Raw genomic sequence first — 21,311 nt, 5'->3', positions numbered from 1 at the left:
CACAGTGTTGGTACTAGTCCGAGGCGGAGACTCAGATTGAAAATGTGCTTCAGTGGCTCCCCCTGTTATCATCTCTAAGATGGGAAACCTCTCTCCATTTTTGTTGTATGTTGGCCTACTGCATTCTAGTTTGGCCGTTGCCTAACTTGCCAACATTTGTAAGGCCCGTCTTTTGCCCAAACCTTATGCATTTCTAAAGAATGCCCTTTTGCATTCAATTTACATGTGTGGATGCCTGTGTTTGATCTGTATTGTCTTAGCTGGCCATGGCCAAATATCCCCAACAATGCAACTCATGCATAAAGTGACCATTTGCTCCTTGTTCTGGCCCCTCTACTGAGAGATAACTCAGTCCTGGGCCTACTTGATGTCTTGTGGTGAGATAGGCCAACCTCATTATCATACAGTATTGCTCTGTAATTATGTGTTGTGAATAATACTTCAATTCTCGTAGTGTGCCATGCCATTCTCCTCCATAGCTGATAAACTAGTTACTTGGTAATTGATTGGTGATACAAATTATTAATCAAATGGAGTCAGATTAACGAGTATGTAATAATATCATTGCCATTTAACTCTTCACCCTATTTGTCCACACAAGCTCTTTCAAGTGAGGATATAGCTCGACGTCTATATGTTTCCGAGGCTATATAGATATATAATTTCGGAAGGCTTCATACAGACTCAACATTAAAGGGAAACTTGGCAGGATTTCCCCCTCTGCTGGAGAAATTGTGCATTATGCTATTTCAAACTGTGGTAAAAGGTAACGATAAAGCACATGGATTTGTTTACAAGCTAGCAAAACGGTTAGCATAAGTTCGGCAGACAATGTGGATGTTACAAGGTAAGAAACACGATTTAAAACGAGTTTCTTGTTTCTCAGTTCTCTTTCCGGGACGGTAGTCTCAATGCTGCAAGGTTGGTTTTCCGTCTGGGGACGCTAGGGGCAGCGGGAAAAGTCACCATTTTCACCAGAACAGGTCATTTAACCATCCAAATGATTTCTAAATGGGTTTATTACGTTGAAATAGTTGCCAAGTTCCCTTTTAAACATGTTTTTTATTGAAATATAAATTCTTAATATGATTAATGGAAACATTATGACACACTGTAAAAGCAAGTCACTCACACACACACACACCTCACATATGTACCTCACCCCTCACTCAATTAAAGTTGCTTCATTAGCATGACTGTTGGGACATAGTATTACCAGTTAGTAAACTCATTCCAAAATCTTCAAAATCAGTATCTTTCTTCTCTTCAGTAAGAGAACAAAGGATACTTTGTTTGCCGTTGGGCTTGTGAATATACAGTAAGTGTTTTAAAACTTCAACAAGTATGATAGATAAGAATGATATATAGAAAGCATGACTGATGACATTAATATGCAGTTGCATAATATGACAGTGACTTACTTAGGACTACTTGCTTGTGACATCTCTGTCAGCGTTCAGCGTTAAGACTTGAGACCTACTTGTGACTTGCCAAACAGTGTTCAGGCTACAGGCAAAAGTGGCTCAAATCTGATTTTTTTTTGGGGTCAAGTGACCAGGTCAGACTTCTTCAGAAGTAGTGTGAACACTCAAATCTTGCCAAGATCTGAATTTTTCAAATCAGATTTAGACCACTTCCATATGTGGTCCTAAATCAGACCGAGGTCTGATTTTTTTCCATTTTTTCCATTACGTCAATCTACATCAACATTTGCCATGTACCGTAAGTGTGACGTTCCGTTTCCATGATGCAGTGTCACTGGATTTAAACAAACTTTCGAAGTGCATTAAATGTAGACATGTGAAATGGTTCCTAGCTAATAAATTGTTTGAAATGTAGGCTATTGCCATTTAAAGGTGTTTTACCTGCTAGGCAGCAACCTAGCCACATAACACGGATTCCCTGGCAGGTGTAATAGAAACCAAAAGATATGAACACATTTCACCCAACCCACTGGCTACCTGTTAAAAGTCGCATTGACTTCAAAATATTACTTCTAACATACAAAGCCATAAATGGCTGGGCACCTGAATATATTAAAGATCTTCTAGTGCCATATAATCCACCTACACCGCTACGATCACAGAATCGTAATCTTCTTGTAATCCCAAGAATTTCAAAAACTACATTTATTTTTTAAGTCTAGACTTAAAACATGCCTCTTTAGTGCTTCCCATAGTTAGGTATGGTGCAGTGTGGAACTTCACCCACCTAAGGGTTTTTATTGGAATGGACCACCTCTGCTGTGTCCTCGTGTGACTGGCGCCACAGTCATGTGTGCCATGGTGACCACTGACCATACCTGCGTTGGTGTTGACTACCCTTCAGCATGCCTTAGTTATGCTGCTATAGCATAGCGCTGTCATGGACTTTGCATGTGTCATGCCGTACTACTCCGCTTCTTTCCCTCTCTCTCTCAAATCCCCCTCTTACAGAGGGTCCCCGTTAAAAATTGACACTTCATTCACGATAATGGTGATTCACGCAGCTGGGTGACATGTAAGGACAACTGCAGCCGCTTGGGGGCAGCATAGTCCGCTGTGGCGTTCAACGGTCGAACCGGACGGCGCATTCGACAGCAAGGGCTGTGATTGGCGAGTTTTTCAGAGTCGTTTCTCTGTTTTTAGCAGCCCCTGCAACATGCTAATCCACTGTAGCCTAAGCTTTGTACATAATGTTAAACATAGTTTTGGATTCAGTGGCAAGATTTCTTGATTGTATAGTGCCTGTCTCTCAGTAATGTTTTAAAATGAGAGCTTCGTCAGCTGGCAGTAAGCTACTTTGTCGGTAGTCATGAGAAATTCGCTTGCTAACAGAACATAAAAATGCTGCCCAGAAACCTTGTGAATAGTTCTGACACTAACGAGGTTGAAATATAGCATTTGCCTACAGCATCTCCTTAACAGTAATGTTAACAAAATGACAGCATTCATATGACAAAGGAAAACGAATCCGGTCACTCAAGACTGTGCCGCAGCCGTGGGGCAGAAGGGCGGCAGTGGCCGTCCACAACGTTATAAACTTAACCTAAATAGCCGGCTGCTGTAAGCTACAATCGGATTGTATTGTATACCCCTGTTGTCTCAATGATGATAACATCTCATTTCGACTATATTTCAAAGTGTGCCGCTTCATTTGCATTATTAACATAACATCATTATTTTGTCATTTTTAAGCGAAGACATGCATTCCGTTAGGGATATTGAACATATTTAACATTCTCTAACCATCGTGTTTTGAATTGGTGCAGTTGTCAGCACAAAAAATCTTTTATTCTTTTGCTCTTTTGCATTGCTCTATGCTGTTCTATGGTGCTTTCTGCCTCTTGGTTTGCGCCGCATGTTTTAAATGGACGTTCATAGAAATCCATATATAATGAGCGCATAAAACGACTTGTTGACGTTTTGGGACATTAATCTACATGTAGGCTACGTTAAGCTTTAAGGATTGTATGTCCTTAATTTATTTATATAGGCCTATTTAGTCTACTTGCGCAAAACCCTGGATACTTTTATTGCCACACAACAATATTGGTGGTATTTGTTACATTAGCTTCAAAAGGCACCGCTTCAGAAAGCTGCACTGCTTGTGAAAGAAGGGGTGGGGAGGGGAGCTTGCAGCCAAGTGTCGGAAAAAATGCATAGCCTACAACACAGAACTCTCGCATTAGTCACTGACAGTAGACACGCTTCCAGCCTAATGACTTTCACACATTTTGAATGATTTAAAGTATGCCTATACATTAAGCCCACGTGTAGAGACTGTGCAGAATACAATGTGTGAATGATGCTCAATGATTTGCCAATAGCCTATAATAGTCTTCTGCTGGGTTGCATGTACTGTATAGCCTAGTTTTACTGTACATTTGTCCAGCCTTTATTGGTTAAATGACCATTTTATTACGAAAATATTTCTTAACTTCAAAAACACAGTGTCTAAAACTTCGGTGTCATTCAGACTCAACCCTCTTGACGTTTGGTGATTAATTGACAGCTGTTTTGGGACACGCGTTAAACTTTCTTTATAATGAGCGATAAAACGACTTGTTGTTTGGGACATTAAGCTACGTTAAGCTTTTTCACGCTAAGGATTGTATGTCCTTAATTTATTTATATATTTAGGCTACTTGCGCAAAACCCTGGATACTTTTATTGCCACACAACAATATTGGTGGTATTTGTTACATTAGCTTCAAAAGGCACCGCTTCAGAAAGCTGCACTGCTTGTGAAAGAAGGGGTGGGGAGGGGAGCTTGCAGCCAAGTGTCGGAAAAAATGCATAGCCTACAACACAGAACCCGCTCGCACTAGTCACTGACAGTAGACACGCTTCCAGCCTAATGACTTTCACACATTTTGCAGAGAAAGCTCGAGTAGCCGAGAGAGCAGAGAAAGCTCGAGTAGCCGAGAGAGACGCCGAAATGATCGGTTGAAAGCGGAGGTCAAAACCTCAAACGAGAGCTTCAACAACTCGAGAGGCAGCCACTTGGAGAGCCACAGAGACATTTTACAGGAGATGAGAGCTGGAATCGAGAACTTCAGGCGGCCACGTGAGCAGAGAAGTTATTCGACGCCTGAGAGACCAATCCCCAGGTGCACCTCGACACCAGCTCCAGAAACGTCCTCCTTGCAGATGTCTCCATTGGCCCTCTCCGTCACACTCAACGACAGCATCCAAGTTCCTAGTCAACACGCAGACGGACCTTGCGTGATGTTGGTCCCGAAGACCACGCCAAGATTCACCAACAGAGCTACGCCAAGTGGGCGAATCACGGATGCCTGCTCTTCAGGTCCATCGTCACAGAGGAACACTATAAAGCCTGGAGCAAAACCACCAACTGGGATGGAGCCGAAGGGCAAGCGAGCACTGCCGCCAAAATGTGAAAAACTTTGTGGTCTCAACACTACAACGAAAGTTCCCTGCTATGGGGAGGAGGAACTGAAGGACTGCATCAATAAGATCAACGAATCCTCCGCTGCAACACGCAGATCTTCCCAGGGATTCAACGTGCTTTTAAATTTAGACTGTAGAATGTAGAATGTAGACTGTTCATTATTTCAATAAATACGCTTTCTCTGAAGCACTTTCCCAACTTCGCCTTTCTATAGGCTAAGCATATCATGGAGATAGAGTAGAAAACTGGATTTAACTAAACAAATGTAACTAAGTAAACTGATTGTTTACTCTACAGTAGGCTATGTTCCCCCTCTCAGGCTGTACAATAGGCCTATTGAAAGTAGGCTAATGAGCTCAATAGACACGTTAGCTTCCATTAGAAACTTTCGTTGCAGACTTTCACAACTGATTGTTTAGCCTACAGTAGCCTAGGCTATAGGTTATGTTCCCCCTCTCAGGCTGTACAGTAGACCTATTGAAAGTAGACTAATGAGCTTAGACACATTAAGCTTCCAGCCTAATGACTTTCACACATGAATGATTTACAGTAGACACATTAGCGCCCACGCAGTGGCGTAACTAGGCCTAGTAGGTGCAGCAAGTGCAGTCGCACCAGGGCCTGTGACCTCCGTCGCTACCCCCCCCAATGCAATTGCTGGAAAATTCTATACCGGTCCTTTCTGACTACCTGCGTGCCTTTGGCCAGGCCAAGGCTACAGCGCGACACTCGCAAATAAATGGGGTTCAGAGTACATTTGAAAATGTTAGAGCACGGAGAGTGCAGCGCCACTTTGATCTTTAACTATCGAAGATGAACGCTTAACCGATGCAGAGAGATACTTCAAAGTGCAGGTATTTAATGCAACTCTGGACATCATAATCAGTCAGCTCTCCCAAAGATGTGCAAGCATCGCGGAAAACTTGTTATGTGGTTGAGTCTTTACGCCCTATGATCCTTCAACTTCGCAGGTGATGATGAACTGCTTGAAAAGGCAGCACGCTTTTGTCAGACCATTATAGCATGGACATTGCACCCGACATTCCCAACACAACTCCTCTCATTTAGGTCTTGCTTTAAAGCAGAGATTTCACAGAAGTCATCTATTTTTCAACTTGCCAAAAGGCTGGTGGTAGATTATGACAGTGTAACATCCACATTCGGGGAAGTGTGTAGCCTACTGCTCTCATGTTGTTTCTACATTGCCTGTGACTGTGGCAACAGCTGAGCGATCTTTTTCCAAATGTTCAACAATTGCTGGTGTACAGGCTATAATCAATTAGCTAAATCATTTGTCCAGCTGTTTAAACATTTTTTCGTGTTACATTCAAACGCAAAAGGTGCTTTGATATATTTTGTTTAAACGTCGGCAAGCAGGCATGCTGCGGTTGCAATGAATGAGGATAATTGGTTTTATCTGCGGTGTTATTTTTTGCATTTTGAATATGACTCGCTCCTCTACTTTTTTGCACGTCTACTTTTTTGCACGGTGCTTTCTTAAAGGAGCTGCACCATCTTACAACAATTGCATCTCATTTCATATTAGAATGTTTTGGCAAGTGTAAGCTTAAACTACCGTGATCAAATTAAGTTTCCGTGCCCCCGCTGAAAGTCTCTATATGCTCTTATGCGCTTATCGTTACACTATCAAATCTATAAGTAACCGTGACAAATAGGGTATAAGATATTTAAACTCACGCTATTGTATTATCATATATGTTTGGTAATGGCTCAGCTTTCTCTGATTGTTCTACTGACTTGGAAACTGCATCATGGAAGCAGTAAGTCAAGTCGCATCAAAAATAGTAGTGGCAGAACTCCAAAGTGACACCTTGTGGTTGTTTGTGTCAACTGCAGTTTGTGCCATTTCTGCTGAGAAAATGGGGATCGTGATTCCTGAAGGAACCCGTCCAAACTTAACGGGGACCCACTGTACCTCTTCTCTCTGTCTTGCCTTTCAACTCCCTCTTCTCTCCCTCTCTCAACTCTCCATCTCTTGCCTTTTCTCTCTATAGTATAACACTATATAGTACCATTGATATACATCCTTGTTTTTGGCCCTCATCGCACCTGAAGACCCTTCCCTATGACTGTACTACCATCGCCTGCTGCTGTCCACCTTGCCTGGATTCCTGGTCCTAGCGACCCACTACGTCCCTATGACAATTCCTAATCCCAATGGACAATACATTCCTTACACTGGACTATTTGAACTTTCTGATACTTTCTGTGACTGGTTATACCATGGCCTTAAACACCATGTTTTATTCTCTACCCTAACTAACCTATTCATTATCATGTATACAGACCTTACTGCCCTGTAACTAACCCTAGGCAGATGGGTCTGGCCCTTGAGTCGTGGATCTGCTCGAAGTTTCTTCCTATATGTATCTCCAATTCTAGGGAGTTTTTCCCTCACCCCTGTTACTCATGGGCTCTCTCTGAATGTTTCTCTCTGAATGCGCCATTAAACATGTGTAATGTTATATATATGAAGGGTTCAGATGCAAAAGCCTCTAAATGCCACCTATGTCAAAAATGAGATAAAGATGGTGAGGGGATGCTCTTCACTAGGGGTCTAACGGTTCATGTATTCGTATTGAACCGAAACGGTACGGGCGTCACGGTTCGGTGCATGAATTTACACGGAGAATACACGGTATAAAAATACATAAAACTCGTGTGCGGATTAATTAATGTCATGCGCAATTACTGTTAAGTAGCCTACCGTACGAGAGTTACAGGAGTTCTTTAGCGACACTTAACGCTAATCTGTAGCCTCCTTAGCTCTGATTTGCGCCTATGTTTTTTTTTTTTCAGGTAGTCGGTTGAGTCAGTCAGTCAGAGATAGCAGCACTAAGGTGCGACCCACAAGAGTTAGAGGATCCGCTGGTCTCTTTAAGATCACAAGTTTGAGAACTTCAGTTACAGTTACAGGCGAGCGAGAGAGTGGTGGATAAGATGAAATTGTGTGTCGGCGTTGTTCAGCAGTTGTTGGGTATGTGAGTGGAAATATAACATGCTACACATATTCAAAGCCAACACCCAGATGATAGGCTACCAATCACTGAAACGAAAAAAAAAAAACTTCCCCTGCGCTTCACAAGCCTTTGGATACACATACAAATAGGGCCAAAACCTATGGCTTAAATTAAAACGATTTCAGAATGACAGAAAGCTATGTAAATCGCTTGGTAATTACCTTTATGTTGGGGTAACTTGTAACTTCTCACATGAGGAGCTGGTAGTGTTAAGTGCATGGACAGTAACAGAACAGTGTCAACGCTAACCATAAACAAACCATGCTCACGGTGAGTTAACGTTCGAAGGGCAAAAAGTCAATGACTTCTAGTTGTAGTCTGTTTATGAAATGAAAGGAGCAATTTAGTTTTTTAAAAGAAGGTAAAATAGTGTGATATTTTCACAGTTAGTAGGCTAGATTATTACTGTACACACACTGAAATATATTGAGGCAAATTGTAGACCCTTCCATATACAACTAAACACAGATGTTGAAGGTCTTGCTTAAGTGGATTTTTAAAAATTATTATTCTATTCTATCTAATTTGCACTTTCAGAAATAAGAGATGCTGTAGGCCTATTTTCAGTTTTACAAGGATACAAGGAAGTTTATTGTCACATGCATATAGTTACTGGAAGTAAGAAATGCAGTGAAATTATGTCTGGTGTCAGCCTATTTGTGCATTAATGGGGGCACCAACAAGGAGCACTCAAAAGAGCAACAGGGGCAGGGAAAAACTCCCTTACCAAGGAAGAAACCTTGGGCAGATCCACGGCTCAAGGGGCTAACCCAACTGCCAGGGGTCTTGGTGTGTGTGTTGGGGGGATGACAGGGGAGATGGGATAGTGTGCTGTGTATGTGGGGGGATGACAGGGGAGATGGGATAGTGTGCTGTGTATGTGGGGAGAGGGCAGTGTGCAATATGTGTGTTGGAGAAGCTTCCTCATGAGACAATGTGCTGTGTATTGGGGGGCAGTGTGCTGTAAGTATGTTGGGGATGTGTGTTGGAGAAGCTTCCTGATGAAATAATGTGCTGTGTATGTAGGGGGCAGGGACTTACTATTGCAAGCAGAGTACTGTATGTAATGTATGTGAGTGATGACAGTGAAGATGTGTGTGTGGGCGGGAGGGGAGGGAGCAGTGACTGTGTAGTGTATGTGTGTGTGTGGGTAGGTGGGGGCAGTGTGCTGTAAGTATGTAGAGGATGTGTGTTGGAGAAGATCCTGAAGACTGTGTATGTGTGTGTGTGTGTGTGTGTGGGGTGGGGGCAGTGTGCAGCAAGTATGTAGAGGAGGCTTACTGTAGCAAGCAGTGTGCTGTATGTATGTGAAGTGATGACAGTGATGATGTAAGTGTCTGTGTTGGGGATGGGGGTGGCAGAAAGGCTAGGCAGTCAAGGACATGGGTAGATGGAGGAGAAATCAAAAATAATAAATAAAAAGTGTGCAAAAAGTTGGAGAAAGTCAGATATGTGTGTGTGTGTGTGTGTGTTTTTGTGTGTGTGTGATGAAATAAGAAAATAAATAAAAGGTCTGTAGCATAGGGAGAGGGATGTAAAAGTGCTAAAAGTCTTGTAGGTGTGTGTGGGTGTGTGTGTGTGTGTGTGTGTGGGGTGTGTGTTACAAAGTCAGTATAGTGTGTGTTCAGAGTTCGGATGGCCTGGGGATAAAAACTTCTCCTGAGTCTCTCAGTTCTGGCTTTGTGACTACATAGGCGTCTTCTTGATTTCAGCGGTAGGAATAATCCATTGTTAGGATGAGAAGAGTCCTTCAGAATCTTTTGGGCTCTTAGGAGTACTCTTCTGGAATAGATATCTTGTAGAGCAGGGAGTTTATAGCTGTCTTATTTTGTTTACAAGTTACACGAGTCTGGGTACTTATTGTACTGTTTAGCCTACATCTTACACACTTCAGGCTGTTGCAGATAGCTCAGGGAAGAGACTGTATGACACTAGGTGGTACAGCCTGAGACATGCACAATAAAAAAAAAAAATGCATTCTGCATTTTTGTTTTGCTTTTCCCTCCATTGTACCGAACTCATGAATTGTAGGATAGCACATTCAGTTTGATGTGGTGAAACCAACAACAAGAAGAACTAACTAACAAGAAGTGACATTCTTTGTACTTACCCTACAGTGTATTTGGCCAATGTTGAGTACACAGCGGCTGCTGATTCAGCCTCCTCTTCCTTATCTCCCTCCATCCCAACAGAAGGATCTTGTCACAATTGCAAATAATACAACATGACTGACAAAACTAGACAAAACCTATGGTTATGGATATAACGTAGGTTTTCTGAAGGACAACGCGAGACAGTAACCAATCTGAACCAGTTTCTAATCACCCGTCTTAGGGAAATGTTGTGAGTGAACTGGACTGAAAGAGAACAGGCAGTCTGGGTGTTTGTAAGACAGTGTATGTATATGTGTCTATTAAATGGATTACCTTGTGATGACAACATAATTTGCAAGACATGGGCCATGATGACCAGGTGCAGCAGATGTAAGTGGTTATAGGCAGTGCTTATGGATGAAGGTTGCAGATCAACTGTCTCTTCCTGATACAAAGAAGGGATTGATAGAACCAGACCCACCTGACAGAGAGAGACCAAGATAGAGAAAAAGAGAGAATAAGACAGCAATGAAGTTACTGAAACCAGAGAGTGAGGACTATGCTGTATCCTTGCAGTTATACGTAGGCTAAATTAAGTGTTTTTATGAAATTTCCATTTAAATAATCGAGCAGCTCTCAGTACAGCTAATTGGGACAGGGTTGTATTTGAAACAGGAAATAATGTTTTTGGTAAGGTGGATCCGTCTATCCATAAGAAGGAGTACAGGGGTGTCGCTAGAAGGTGAAAACATTCAGGGCTTAATCCACTGAGTCTAAACAGTTCTCATAATTCCCATTTTAGATAGATAGATACTTTATTGATCCCCAAGGGGAAATTCAAGTGCTCTTGCAGCTCCCTTTTGATAGATTAATCCACTGACTCTACACGTAGCCTCATTTGTGTCACATTGATTGCATAATATTGACAAAAAGCATAAATTAACTTATCAGAAGCAGTCATCATTACATTGACAATAAAAGGATGTAATGACAGTGTTTCCCATACATTGACTTATTTGTGGCGGCCCACCACAATATCAACCTTGACCACCACACAATGACTTTCCAGGTTGTACTAAATTGTGCTTAAATCTGGTTAGCATCATAACCACGCTGTGCTAATTTGTTAAAAACTGTTGCATTGAAGCTAATTCTGCAAACCAACCACCACAAATGGAATTCAGTTATCTGGGAAACACTGAATGACTATTAATTGCTATCTTGACATTTCTGTTTACTATTAAAAAAAACTATATAGGCTAGCCACCTAGCAGAGTGGAATATGTTCTAATTAGCAAAGATGCATATCATATAGTTTATGTTATGCTTAGCTTAAGGAGAATTCAGTTCTACAAAGGCAAAGTAACTATATGCCAGCACTATTTGGCCATGCTTTAAACTATAGGCTAGTGAGTGCAGGGCAGGTTGATAACCAACCTGAACTTGTAAATTACGAGAACAGCATAACTCAGCCACCTCCTTATCCTCGTTGCCTTGATTTCCTTATAACTTACCTACCTATACCTACCTACAACTACTAAATAGGAAACACAAACAATGACATGCCCAGCCCTGGAACTGGCTCTTTCTGTCTCTTTTCTTTCTTGTGTGCGCTCTAAGTAGCCTACGTTCCAAATTATGTTTTATGGTAAGTAACGTTGAAGTAAGATCTGCTGCATGAAGAAGAGTGAGAGGACACCTGTATCTTGCTTGTATGTTTGATAAATAGGTCCAGGTTTTAATGCGCGATCGGAAAAAAAGGTTTTAATGCGGGATGTTATGTGTTACTTGCTCTTTTTTTTAATAAAAAGGGTTGCGAGAGATCCAGGGCTAACAAAAATACATCCAGGGCTATATAGCCCCAAATACCCATACTTAACGTATGCAAAAATTCTAACAAACCGATTTCCTAAATGTGATGTACATATTATGATTATTACTAGATTGTTTATGTTACCATATAAAAGCCATTTACACACTGATATCACAAATTTGACTTGCATAGAACAGAGTTGTAGCTATACTACTGCTACTACTAAAAGTTTGAGAACCCCTGATCTAGACCAATATAATTTTTATAAAACTTGTCATTGTAGCTTGTCATGAAGCCAAAGACTGTTTAGAACACCAAGATTAAGCATTTCAGGCAATGGGATGAAATGGCACTTAGTTCTGATCTCCCAAACAGGCATGTCCTTAGTGTTCTTAAGCAATAAGAGAAGATAAATATAATTTTGTGTGATGTTCTATTGTCATTGCTTGATATGATGCCAATGAAGCACTCTTACAGACACAGACACGTATATTTCAAATGTTATCTTGGCTATCTCTAACTCTTTAGCTAGCTAGCAACCAGACAGCAGTACGCATTGTGGTGAAATTGCGAGAGAGCGCTCTCAAACGCACAAAGTTCTGTGCACTTTCAGACAGAGATTAGTGTTTGCACTATGCCTGAAACACACGTGCATACCTAAATCCTCAAATTATGGCCAGGATTCTATTTATATCCGGACCTCAGATTCGGACAAATAAAGGCCAGTAATAATTGCCTACATTGTTTCAATTTAACTCATAAAAGAGCTCTTCTTAATATTTTATATTGTTGGTTGGTTTAATATTGTTGCCAATGAAAAGTCATTGTCCTACATGTCTCCAACACGTAGCTCTCAAGCTACCAGTCGCTTGCCGTCCCCTTCTGAGCTTGCCAGAGGCTAAAGCAATAACCTACATTTAAACACAATTATTGCTGCCAGGCATCAGCCTACGAATTTTATAAAAAAGTAAATCATGCATAATTAAAAAAAATAACTCAATTTAGCCTATCGTAGACCTCTTTGGCTATACGGAATAAGGTTTCCATTACAGCACAGCACACGTTCCATGAATGAATGAATGAATGCGGATGCCTTATCTCGCAATAAGCGAATGGAAATCCCGACACTCTTTCAACTACATAAAACTTAATAGTGACCCATCAAATACCCCACAAATTTCAGTGGTCATCAGTCCCGATATTTAGCAATATAATCAAACAGTCCAAATGTAAATTAAATCCCAAATCGAACATCTTCTGCTTTTGATAGCCTACCAGTATGCCGCTCCAAACAAAGTCTGGAAGCCTGCCCCAAATAAAGGTGCTGTGCTTTGCGCAGGCCAAATAAAAGTCCCTAGCCATAATTTGAGGATTTACGATAGTCCGTCTCCTAAACATTCCTCACCCGTTATCCAGACATGCATGAAAACATTTGAAAACAAAACTCACTGCCATAATATTTGATCACTGTTTTGCTACAAATTATCTTTCACGTAATGAGTGCGCACTCTAGAAAGTGAAAGTAGGCCTATGCGCTCCGTGTCTGTAGCTGTCTCTTCATGTCCGCAATCGATTATAAGGTTCTTCAAATGGAGAACACATCCAGGTTCTCTTGCGTTATAGGCTGTCATGCTTCTGTTTGCAAAATTCCAGACGGTTCCTGATCGCTAAACTTATGTTTTCCTTTCCTGTTGATAGCGGTTGATGTAGAAGCACCTAGGCCTAGCATAGTTTGACTTCAGCGGTGACAAATCCGCTGAGAGAGAGAGAGATAGATAAAGAGAGGCACCCACAAAGTGGTCCTGCACGCGTGTTTGTCTCTGCATGGGGCTATGTTCAATTGAAGTCAGAGTTGGTCCGTCCAGTCAATAGTCCCGCATTCAGGCCGCTCCATTATTAGATTAACGTTATCAGACAGCGCTGTAAAATGTGTGCAGGAATTTATCGCATTATGATGGCTAGAATTGCGGGACTTAATAAATTATGCACAATACCCGCAATCCCGCGCTGAAATTTAGGCCCTGATTTTAAATGCGCATCTTTTTTTCTCTCGCTCTCTCGGAGGTGGCCTGCCGAGCATTTGCTCTGCTGCCAGCTTGTGCCTATAGCATTTTTGTTCAGTGAATCTGTTGTAAATTGCTTTACAATTAGCACCGGGCCCTCGTTGGCAGCCTTTGGGCTTGCCTCAGCTTGCCACTATTGACTCCTTCGACTTCAATAACATTCCCGGTAGAATTCTCAATATTTTTGGCCTCTATGTGTCCAGTTACATAGTCTGTCTGTTCTTGGTCTTGAATTTTGTGAAATACATTTCTAAATGTCACCTGCTTGCTGCAGCTTCGGTCTGCACATCATTTTAAAACCGCATCTTTTTCTCTCTCATGAGCATTTAATCTGCTGCCGGCTTGTCTCTCCACATTGCCCATAATGCTTGACTGCATTGCATTCTCCACATTTTTAGCTAATGGTGGAATACCCCTAAATTCTCAGAGGAATGCAGATTAAAGGCCAGTTATTTCATGGATCCAGGATACTATGCATCCTGATTCCCTTGGCCTTTGGAATTAAAATAACCCCACATAATCACATACCCTTCACCATACCTAGAGATTGGCATGGTTTTATTTTAGCCTAATAGCTGGTTTGATTTGCATTGAGAGATGATCTTATGGAAAGTACCCCATGCCAATCTCCAGGTATGGTGAAGGGTATGTGATGATGTGGGGCTATTTTATAAACAAATTAATAGACACTGTACTACTTGCTCACACAGAAGTAATAAGTGAATTAACTAGCAACTAGCATTTTTTTTACAAAAAATGTTAGAGAAATTGCTACTGGAGCTATAAAGTAACTTACCAAAAGGTGGAAAAAATCCACTTCTAGAATAGATGGTGACTCCTCTACATTAGCAACAGGCACCAGGACTACAGGAGAACACCATGAATACAAGATCAACAGTTAGAATCAAAACAGTATCAAAAGAAGCAGAAACAGATGGGACTGCACGGCATGTTGTCACACTTTTCATTTTCACTCACAATGACAGCAAACAATAAATCCTAGTGACGAAATTCCAGCTGCGAATGAGATAGCCTAATTCTAGTTCATAGACAACATTTTTAACAATTTACTTTGGACATTTGTGACTCCATTACTGGTCTAAGCTAACTTAATGTAAGAGGTCTAACTAAAGTGTTCTAATTTGAACACTAAAAGACTAAAAAAGTTCTAAAGTGTTCTAATTTGAACACTAAAACACTAAAAACAAATTCATCTAGAAATGCAATTCCAAGGAATTACAGTGCATGAAAATGCAGAATGCTGTATAAAATAATACATTGCAGGGCTCCAGACTAATATGTTGCATTGGTTGCACTGGTGTGCCTAAGTTATATTCAGGGGCACCAGCACAAAATTTAGGTGCACCCAAATTTTTCATCGTGTTGCCTATAATGCCACAATTTCAAGGTCACATTGTCCTCGCTCTCCAAATACATTCATATGTATTATGATTTTAAACAAGAAAAAAGTGTAGGTAAATGTTTGTCTTTATTTGAAGCACAACTACATATATCTATCTATCTATCTATCTATCTATCTATCTATCTATCTATCTATCTATTTTTGTTTTATTTTTAAGTGCTTCACTGTGCTGAAATTGAAAATTTCAAACTAAAACATTTTAAGCCAAATTAATCACTTCAAAATAAAAAGTGTTATAGAGGGTCCCCCCTTGCTGTCACATGCCATAGACTGTCACACATGTGTTTAATACTTCACTCAGTTCTGGAATAGTTCCTTCTTGTTTTAAACAGGCAAGGGTTACACCTTTGCTAAAGAAAAGTACACTTAATCCAACTGATGTACAGACCTGTCTCCCTTCATTTCTTGACAGAGGTTTTGGAGAAAGTGGTCTTCAAGCAATAGAAGACCACTTTCTCCAAAACCTAGAATTTTGACTGGATCTGTTCCCAACTATCTCAATTCAATGATCAAGATATACATCCCCAACCATCCACTGCAATTTTCTGATGAGCGTCTGTTGTGTCAACCAGCCATAAACGCTAGGTCAAATTCAAGACTCTTTTCCTCAGTGGTTCCATGTTGGTGGAATGAGTTGCCCAGTGCTCTCCGTTCCTGTGGTAGTTTTGGGTCTTTCAAGAGGGGTCTAAAGGCATATCTGTTCAGCATGCACTTAGATTATTAAATGTTTCTTTTGCGTTATTATGATTTGTATGTTATAGTATTTGATTAATTTCATTCTTTTGATTGAATTGATATTGTTGTTTATCATTGCTATTCCCCTTAATATAGTCTTACCGAACTTTAAAATGTTTACTCTTACAATTAACAACAATACAATAGTTAAATTTATGTCGCTTTGGACAAAAGAGTATCCAAACCCCACAACCATAAATTAAGTCAAATGATAAGCACTAGGTGTGTCTTTTTATACTTTTTATTTTATTTTTTGATCTTCATATAAGATTAGCAACAGATGGTTTTACTTAATGCTCCTTTTAAATGTTTGTAAGGTTTATCTGTGTAAAGGGCTGTTCACACCAGGAATGATAACTATTACGATAACTACAACCATAATGATAAAAGCGACCACTGACCAAGCATAAGCAAAGTCACTCCTTGTGTTAATGAATGTGATGGCTAAAATTCGATGGGTTCTGATTCGCTGTTAGCTTTTTATCATTCTCAAATTCGCTCTGAAAGTGATGCCCAACGATATCGTTCTTCATGTCGTTTTTATCATAGTATGTGTGAACGTCATCGTTCATATTAATTGCTTTGCATGCACTGTAATACGTCAGAAGAAGCCACTGAATTACAATACAGTGAATTGCTTTGCATGCACTGTAATAATAAGAAGAAGAAGGAGGAGAAGAAAAGGCCCAGTGATAACAGTAGTGCATTTGCATGCACCGTAAAGAGAAGTCCAGTGATAACAGTAGTGCATTTGCATGCACCGTAAAGAGAAGTCCAGTGATAACAGTAGTGCATTTGCATGCACCGTAAAGAGAAGCCCACGGATAACAGTAGTGCATTTGCATGCACCGTAAAGAGAAGTCCAGTGATAACAGTACAGTTCATGGTCATACACTGTAGACGATAAGAAGTCTACAAATAACAGTACAATACATTTGCATGTGCTGTAATTAACTTTGACAGCCCTACCTAAGGGGGTTAAGGACTTTGAACACACATTTACGAACTGTTCAGCCATCACACACCTGTTAACATGTTGGTAAAATGCTTCTGGATAACAGCCTGGGAACTCCTTAGCCTCTGGGCTGCAGAAAACTGAACCAGAGCCTTCAAACCTGCCAGCTGAAGCACAGTAATCAAAATCAGGCATATACACACACAAAGAGGCTCATCTTTCTTTTTTAAAAAAAGACTATATCCTTGACATACTTGTCTGCCCTGTAAGGAGCCAAATAGGGCCTTTCCCTCCTCCACCAACATGTTTTCTGAAAGAGAGACAAAGACTCACATTACATTACATAAATACATAGTAGAGAAAAAATAAATGGAGACATCACAGAGGAAGTGGCAGAACACAAAATAATTCCAAGAAATTCTAATTGTGCCGGGCAGATGTATCAGTTGGCAAGTCCCGCCTCTCTTAGTTACTGTTGGTATGTCTGTCAAACATTGCACAGTCTTCAAGCTTTTGCCATTGGGAACAATTTGTAGAACACCAAAAATGCTGTGCTTTACCAGAGAAAATCATTGTGAAATCAGTGAAATAACTGTTCTAAAATTAAACCATATGGAGAAAAGTGAGGAGTGAAATGATTAGAAAACACAGTTTCATACCTGTTGCCTGGATGGTGTAGGCACAAGTGTTCCATGACATAACAGGTACGTGTGGACACTGCTCATTAGGTGGTACCTGCAGGCCTACCCGGTGAACAGTTGTGGCACACACCTGCACCATTTGCAATATGCTGTCTGAGAACTTGCGCCTGGAAAAGATAAGCCAAGGTAACAAAGATAAATTGTAGAAAATCCATAGCTTTTCATATGAATCAGTATAGCAAGCAGGGCTGTCACTTTACGTTCGAAAATCGATTGGACCAAACAACACAAGTTTCGAAAACTAAAATAGGGAACCGATTTTAACCAAATATGTACACTATTAATTTGAAACGAATTAAACAAATAAAAAAGATAGATGTAACAAAATTCACAAACAAGAATATAAGAATATAAAAGAATTCCGAAGTGCAGTAAGCATTACGAAAGCTAAAAAGAAAATTCCCACCAATTTTATGCAACGGAAACAGCTGTTTCAATCAGCTGCTGTGCTGCTCGTGTTTTGCCAAAAAATGGAGGACAACGCGATCAACCTGTGCGACATGAGAGACGAGTGATAGGCCCTAATAACTTGAGGAGTTCAATGTGGAAGTAGGCCTACTTCGGATTTTTGGATCAAACTATGGAGAGGAACAAAGCGGTTGCAAAAAATTAGCGTATTTTTCAAGTCAATAAACATTCTTACGAATGTCTTTGTCAGGGAACATTTGACTTTTCAAAACCATAGGCCTGGTAGTCGCTCAGACAAGGAGTTAGAAGATAAAGGCAATACCATTTGTGTCACCTAATGCAAGACAAAATGTTGCTTGCGTGGTTAATTAATAGGTGATTTGATGACGGTTTTCAGCGAATTGGAGTGGCTCAAAGAGATAATGCGCTGATCGGTCGGTCTGATTCATCGGTGTGCGTATTTATTGCTGGTTCGAATCCACTTTAATGCTATAAGTGTGCAAAATGATAGCCTTTATTTTACATGTATTTTGTACGAGTGGTTGTAGTGTAATGATCATGGGATAGATATGAAATGCGACTTCAAATCCGTCTAAAACAACTTGTTTGTGAATGTTTGACAACTCCTGCAGCTGTGGTGAGAAACACGAGCACGCACAAGGAAACCAGTAGGTGGGAAAAACCAGGAGGCACAACACCTGCAGCAGTACTGCAGGCACAAAACTTCACGCCAATAAATCATCAGAAATATTGCTGCCTTGCGTCTTCAAGCGCCCTCTTTACGTTTGTCCTAATGCCTGTTAGTTGTTTGTGGATTGGCCTATATTTGGCGTTGAAAATGGAAACGTCTTTAGACATAAAAAATCGATTTTACAATCGATTCAATGAACACTTATGTCTCAAAAATCAAACAGGATTTTTTCACAAAAGTGACAGCCCTAATAGCAAGTACAACAAAGATTCATAAATTCCAATTATGAAACTTCAGTGACATATCACAGTAAAATTGAAAATTAGTATCAGAAAACTCACGGCTCCTGCACACCAAAGCTGAGAATGGAGCGAAACTCAGCTTGTTCTTCTCCAAATGTGCCCAATTCAGCCACAGTGGCACTCTCACTGCTTTCCTCTGTCACACAAAAGCACACAAAATATTGAGGGGGATTCTTTGTTATAACTGTGTGAAGTAATTTAATGTTATTGAATTGAATTGAATGGGGCAGCCGTGGCCTACTGGTTACGGCTTTGGGCTTGTAACCGAAGGGTTGCTGGTTCGATCCCCGACCAGTAGGCAAAATGTGGGCAGGGGAAGTGGTTGAGCACTGCTGTCCCATGCCCACATCCACAGCTGAATGCCCTTGAGCAAGGCACCTAACCCCTCACTGCTCCCCGAGCGCCGCTGTAGCAGCTCACTGCTCTGGGTTAGTGTGTGCTTCACCTCACTGTGTTCACTGTGTGCTGTGTGTGTTCATTAATTCACGGATTGGGATAAATGCAGAGACCAAATTTCCCTCATGGGATCAAAAGAGTATATATACTTATACTGTTACAATACAAGAGTGTCTGTGTTAAAGTGTGTTAGGTAGGAGTATGTTACCAGCTTCCTGTGCTGCATCATGGAGTCCTTTGATACGAGCAATGATTATCTGAATCCAGCGCTGAAGAGTAAGGAGCTGGCCAACTATCTCAGCACTCTCACTAAGAGAGAGACAGAGGGACAGAGATATTTAGAGTGAGAAGATAAAGATAGGAAGGAAGATGATGACAGAACAAGATGACTGGTGCTACAGCAATCCAACAGAGTAAAATGTTAAGGCATACTAGCAAGCATGCCTCAAAAAATGAGAGTGGAGTTTTACCAAAATATGAAAAAACTAAGGCAGCATTCACATTGAGACTATGAGACACTTTTTTTTTTACCTTCAATCTGCTTAATCCGAATTCCAGAATATGAGAGTTAAAAAAGTGAAGTGAAAATTGGTTTCATGTTTGCTGTTGCTGACATGTTACACTTGATAGCTAGCTAGATAGCTAGCTCCCTGACTTAGCTAAGACAGACAGCTAAGCAATGACCCAATGTTGAAATAAATGCAACCTCAAAATGTAAACTATGTTTAATTTTGAGTGCCTTGTTCTCTGTGTGAATGCCACCAAAGAGATGAGAGAGGATAAGAGCCACAGCTGACGCACTAGTTGAGGGAGACAGGCTCCAGTGGAATGAGTGGGATCACCGTGTTGCATAGCGACTTGCAGAGGGGACAAAGATATTCCCCATTCTCCAGGTCAATAATCATCTCGGCATGTAGGCGATTCCGTGTGGTGTTCTGAACTGCTTCAAAATACCTTCCATAAAAAAAATGTTAAGTCAATTATGTTAAATTGGAGCTTATTCACCTCTTTCATACAATTGGATTACACAGGAATAAGATTGGAATAATATCACTACCTTTATCATTTTCATAGCTAATTACAACAGTAACTAGATGTACCGATAGCGGTACAAAATATGACCGCCCGCTCAGTCCTGTACATCCGTTCATGAAAAATAAATCACACTTCAATTTGTCTCCATATTTTACTCCATCCCCCACTCTTGAAACTTTTGTGTATGCTTGTTTGGCATGCCTGAGTGTGTGTTAATGGCTGCACAGAAAGTAGCCTACTGGTGCTGAAAAGGTGAATAGATTGTAGAATAGCCAAAGAAGATGTAGCATTGTTATAAAACCTTTAAAATCTCTAAACAATCACAAGTAGGGCAGTTCATCACAGTTCATCCATTGCAACTGGATTGATGAAAGGTCACTTACACCTGTAGGCTACATTGTATTTGGGAAAAGCATTTGGGTATCAGCATAATGTTATTTATTTATTTATTTATTTTTTTTATGTATTTTTAAACAAAAACATCTCTGTCAGTTCCATGCCGTTTTCAACAGCTATCAAAAACAAAGGTCATTTTGGATGGATGGATTTTTTTTGTGAATGTTTCTTCTTCTACATAAGATTTTAGTCATCTTTTAGTTCATGTAATACTTTTATTGTCAATGCACAAATTAAGTAACAGTAGTCTGAAACGTTATTGTTAATGCACAAATTAAGTAACAGTAGCCTAGTCTGAAAACGAAATGCTGTTTTACATCTAACCAGTGGTGCAAATAACTGACATGTCCAAATGGGCCTTGATGA

The 21,311-nt window shown here is 40.5% G+C and overlaps 1 protein-coding gene across 1 annotated transcript in view; it reads right to left on the bottom strand.

The window, feature by feature from the left end:
- ubr1 (ubiquitin protein ligase E3 component n-recognin 1) overlaps positions 1-21,311 on the bottom strand; it is a 128,542-nt gene that overhangs the window by 10,511 nt on the left and 96,720 nt on the right. Inside the window, exons 32-40 of the mRNA XM_048227879.1 lie at positions 20,316-20,468; positions 19,723-19,823; positions 19,158-19,254; positions 17,676-17,824; positions 17,271-17,326; positions 17,087-17,183; positions 14,700-14,767; positions 10,361-10,508; positions 10,045-10,132 (exon numbers count right to left, since the gene is read on the bottom strand). Coding sequence (XP_048083836.1) covers positions 10,045-10,132; positions 10,361-10,508; positions 14,700-14,767; positions 17,087-17,183; positions 17,271-17,326; positions 17,676-17,824; positions 19,158-19,254; positions 19,723-19,823; positions 20,316-20,468 — 957 coding nt within the window. The remainder of the gene's footprint in view (positions 1-10,044; positions 10,133-10,360; positions 10,509-14,699; positions 14,768-17,086; positions 17,184-17,270; positions 17,327-17,675; positions 17,825-19,157; positions 19,255-19,722; positions 19,824-20,315; positions 20,469-21,311) is intronic.

Source organism: Alosa alosa, chromosome 2, assembly GCF_017589495.1.
Source record: "Alosa alosa isolate M-15738 ecotype Scorff River chromosome 2, AALO_Geno_1.1, whole genome shotgun sequence".
Lineage (NCBI taxonomy): Eukaryota > Metazoa > Chordata > Actinopteri > Clupeiformes > Clupeidae > Alosa > Alosa alosa.
The sequence above is the reverse complement of the archived record's forward strand: the minus strand, read 5'-3'. Positions and strand labels throughout refer to the sequence as shown.